This window comes from Rhinopithecus bieti, unplaced genomic scaffold (genome assembly GCF_001698545.2).
Source record: "Rhinopithecus bieti isolate Rb0 unplaced genomic scaffold, ASM169854v2 scaffold_62, whole genome shotgun sequence".
Lineage (NCBI taxonomy): Eukaryota > Metazoa > Chordata > Mammalia > Primates > Cercopithecidae > Rhinopithecus > Rhinopithecus bieti.
This window is the reverse complement of record NW_016802942.1, coordinates 350328-354870: the sequence shown is the minus strand read 5'-3', so window position 1 is coordinate 354870 and position 4543 is coordinate 350328. Positions and strand designations below refer to the sequence as shown.

The 4543-nt window shown below is 39.5% G+C and overlaps 1 protein-coding gene across 1 annotated transcript in view; it reads right to left on the bottom strand.

Annotated features, from left to right (window-relative positions):
* Nucleotides 1-4543, bottom strand: part of TRAPPC2 (trafficking protein particle complex subunit 2) — a 16074-nt gene continuing 11531 nt past the window's right edge. Inside the window, 3 exon segments of the mRNA XM_017848057.1 lie at nt 1-125; nt 1638-1723; nt 2154-2298. Coding sequence (XP_017703546.1) covers nt 27-125; nt 1638-1723; nt 2154-2298 — 330 coding nt within the window. The 3' untranslated portion in view covers nt 1-26.

Genomic DNA, 4543 nt, shown 5'->3' with positions numbered 1-4543 from the left:
ATCATTTATTTTGGAATTTTCTGCATTCAGCTTAAAAGGTGTTTCTTCCCAAGAAACTGAACTTTTCTGTCAAATGCACTTGATCGAATAGGAGAATTGGGTTCATAAAATGGATTCATTGAAAACTAGGAAAGAAGAAAGTATTAGTGAAGCAAAAAAGCTGACAAATCATAAGTCTCTGAAAGGAAATCATTTTAAAGTTGTAAATTAAAAACCAAAGACATTCAAAAGTCTAAAGACCACATTTTTAAGTTTTACTGAAAATGCTGCATTGTTAAATACTAACATCCTCTTAAGGAAATTTTTATTTTGGTGTTTTGGTTTTGAGAAGTATCTGGGGCAAAACTAATGGCAGTATGATAAATGTTGCCTGTGTCAGTTAACTTTCAGGATTTACCCTGTGTGTGAAATACTCATATTCATTATAAATAAATGGATTAATCTGTATGGCCCTTTGGCTACATAAAACAAAGTCTGCCATGTGCTCAGAGTTCAGAAAAAGCTACTCTTATATGGTAATCTTTTAACAATCAGATTTTTAATACTCTCCTTTAACACAAGACTGCTAAATGATCAGCTTCTCAAAGTAATTAGTGTATCATAACACATGAGAGAAAATCATTAAATGGAATCACTAATGAGGAAAGGCATTGCTGATTTTTATACCTTAATCACTTGACATTGTTCATCTTTATAAGGCTAAATATTACTTACTACCTCTGACTAGGAATACTGTTAAATTGTATTACTGTGCTGACATGCAAGAAATTATGTCCAAATACAGAACTTATTTAAATTATTTAAAAATATACGGGCCAGGGATAGTGGCTCACGCTTGTAATCCCAGCACTTTGGGAGGCCAAGGCGGGTGGATCACTTGAGGTCAGGAGTTCGAGACCAGCCTGGCCAACATGGCAAAACCTCGTCTCTACTAAAAACAGAAAAATTAGCTGGGTGTGGTGGTGCACACCTGTAGTCTCAGCTACTCGGGAGGCTGAGGCAGGAGAATCACTTGAACCCGGGAGGCAGAGGTTGCAGTGAGCTGAGATCATGTCACTGCATTCCAGCCTGGGTGACAAAGCAAGACTCTGTCTCCAAAACAAAACAAAACAACACAACACACTGTTATCACTGCAGTGTAACCATGACGTCGTATTATTATTTTATTTTTCAAAATCAAGAAATGCAAGTGGCACCATTCTTCTTGAGTGGGCTATTTGATCATATAAAAATCACTTCCTGCCAGTTTATGATCTGTATTAATTGCACTGTAACTTATTTGTAAAGTAGATGGAAACGTTTTAAATTATGAAGTAATTTTCCCTTATATAGGCTGCTTCCTTGCTGTCTTTAGGGATCCCTAATAAAATCAGCTATGAGCACCAAGAGGTGAAGAATGAAACCAATTTACCTTTACAATCATCTAAAGATAACTACCATGAGTTGTGTTCCTAAATACATATTCACCTGCCTGTGAAGACTTACCTGCAGAGGGAGTTGCCAGAGATAGTTCTGATGAGGGAAAGCTAGTCTGAAAGGTACACTGCAGCCTAAGGGAGTTACTTCGATAGGCCACTTTCCTGACAAAGGTCGAATCCTTTCTCATCAGATTTTAAAAATTATAGAACATACCATACCTTTATATATAAATCATAAACATCAGTAAAGAAGTTCTTTATTCCATCTTCTTGTCTTATGTCATGAAGCATAATAAACCTCATATGTGAAATAATTAAGGCACAATCTTTCTTAGAAATGAAAAACAAAAAACAACCAGTTCGTTGATACAATATTCTTCAAATTAGTCACATGCAGTGTATTTGTGATGGAAAAGTTGAATATATAAACTGGGTTTAAAATTAGCTTAGTTTTATCATAAAGAGAACATAAGCTTTCAAAGTTAGAAAATAACTATAAAATAAAATAACCTTGATAGGGTCCAGATAAACTTTGTGTATGAGACTTAGTTTTAAAATTAGCTATTAAAATGTTTTTCCCCCCTAAAAAAAGAAAAGTAGCCCCATAAATGGAAAGTTACATTTTCACCTGACCATGATGTCTACAGACTCAGAGCGTGGCATCTATGTTCCATGTTCTTCTGGTTTGTGAACCCAAACTTTAGTTATCTTTACTAAGTAAGAAGGTAAGGATATGCCCCGCAGTGACAAATGCTGACACAAACCACTCGTTGAACTTGTCCACAGTTTTCAAGTACATGTTGTTCGACAGCCACATGTTCTCATCTACGAGGTCGAGAGCAGCATGAGCTATGAACTGGTTCAGATGACGATGGTCGTCCTAGATGACAGTGTGAGCAACCACAGATTAACATTTCCATATGACATCAAGAATGCTGACATTTCATTCTGTAAATTCTATAGATGGTTTTCTTGTGGGGAAAAAATAGTTTGCTTTTATACTTTGTTATTGTCATGAGACTTACAAAAGATCTGTTTTCACATTATATTCTATTTTTAAATTTGATATCTAAATCTCAACAGCAACAGCCAATTAATAAATGAAATGTGTATACAGATGATTTATACAAAATCATTTATTGAAAATCCTTTTCACAGAAATTTTTTTTCATGTTTCAAGAAGGAAGTTACCAAATTCTGTAACCATTTAAACATGTAAAAAAAAGAATACTATGTTTAAAAAAAAATAACAAAAAACAAGATCCTGTGGAGAAGAGGTACCATTCACACCAGGCTCAAGGTCTGGGAGGAAACTGAGAGGGCCGGGATTCCTGCACAATGGCACCAGGTAAGCAGTAGAGACAGTTGAAATGGCGCTTAAAACGGCCTGCCAGAGGCCTCTTTCCAGTGCATGGAGCTTACATGGCAGCGGGACCAGGAAGTAATGGGAGGTGATGCTCAGCCCCAGCTGTGAGCAGTCGCCTATGTCAACAGCAGGACACAGTCCTGTCAGAGCTGGGAGTGTCCTTTTCCTGGGCTGAAATGGCTTAAGTGAACAGAAGGTGGGACTGTCTGACCATAATGTGAAGAGGGAATTCACAACTTGGAATGCAGTCTTACCCCGATGTAATTCTTTGAAAATACATTTTTTGGCCAGGTATGGTGGCTTATGCTTGTAATCCTAGTACTTTGGGAGGCCAAGGCAGGTGGATCACCTGAGGTCAGGAGTTCGAGACCAGCCTGGCCAGTATGGTGAAATCCCGTCTCTACTAATACAAAAATTGGCCGGGTGTGGTGGTGCAGGCCTGTAATCCCAGCTACTCGGGAGGCTGAGGCAGGAGAATCGCTTGTACCCAGGAGGTGGAGGCTGCAGTGAGCTGAGAGCACACCATTGCGCTCCAGCCTGGGGGACAAGAGCAAAACTCCATCTCAAAAAAACCCAAACAAACCATTTTTCAGAAAATACCTCTGTTATGGGTTGAAGTGTTTCCTCTCCAAAATTCCTTTGTTGAAGTCCTAAGCAACAGTACCTCAGAATGTGGCCTTATTTGGAAAGAGGGTTGTTGCAGATGTGGTTAGCTAAGATGAGGTCACATTGGAGTAGGGTGGGTCCCTAATCCAATGGACTGGTGTATTTAGAAAAAGGGAACATTTAGAGATGCACACAGGGAGAAAAATGCCACATGAAGACTGGAGTTATGCTGCCACAAGCCAAGGAACTCCCAGAAGCTGGGAGAGAGGCCTGGACAGACCCTTGTCTTAGTGCCTTCATAGGGAGCATGGCCCCACTGACACCTTGATTTCAGACGGTGGCCCTCAGAACTGAGACAATAATGCTGTCCCAAGCCACTCAGTTTTTCGTACTTTGTTACAACAGCCACAGGAAACAAAGACGGCTTCCTTGCCAAGGAGGCTGTTCTCATGCCTGGGCTGGAGGAGGGCCCAGGAATCCCATGCATAGTTAAAGCATGTTTTACTTCACTCATGTTGCCATGACAAAGCTAAGTGAATCCTTAGAGAAATGGATGTTTTTATGTCTGGCTCACAGCAGTGTTTTCTTTTACAATGATGATCAATCCTGAAGAATTAGGAGCAAACTGAAAACGCTTTAAGAAAGTGAGTGGTAGCAGGAGAAAGAACTAAAATCAAGTTATGCAACAGAGTATTTTTATGTGTGCTTTGTCCAACACAAGGCCAGTGGAGTGCACAGAAATTACATACAAGTAGCTGCATCCCACAGAGCAATACTGGTACAGAGATATCTCAAAACAAGTTTTAATGAGTAGTGTTCTCATAATATGAGAAAATAATGTCACAACACCACCTTGTAGAGAATCCCTTAAACAAATGCCTATCTTATTTTGGTGGCAAGGCCCAAATAGTTGAAAAATATCATATATTATGCATTACAATTAACTTAAAACATCAGTTCCTTAAAGGACATTAGGGCGCGGTGGCTCAAGCCTGTAATCCCAGCACTTTGGGAGGCCGAGACGGGCGGATCACAAGGTCAGGAGATCGAGACCATCCTGGCTAACACGGTGAAACCCCGTCTCTACTAAAATACAAAACTAGCCGGGCGAGGTGGTGCGCCTCAAAAAAAAAAAAAAAAAGGACATTAAAGC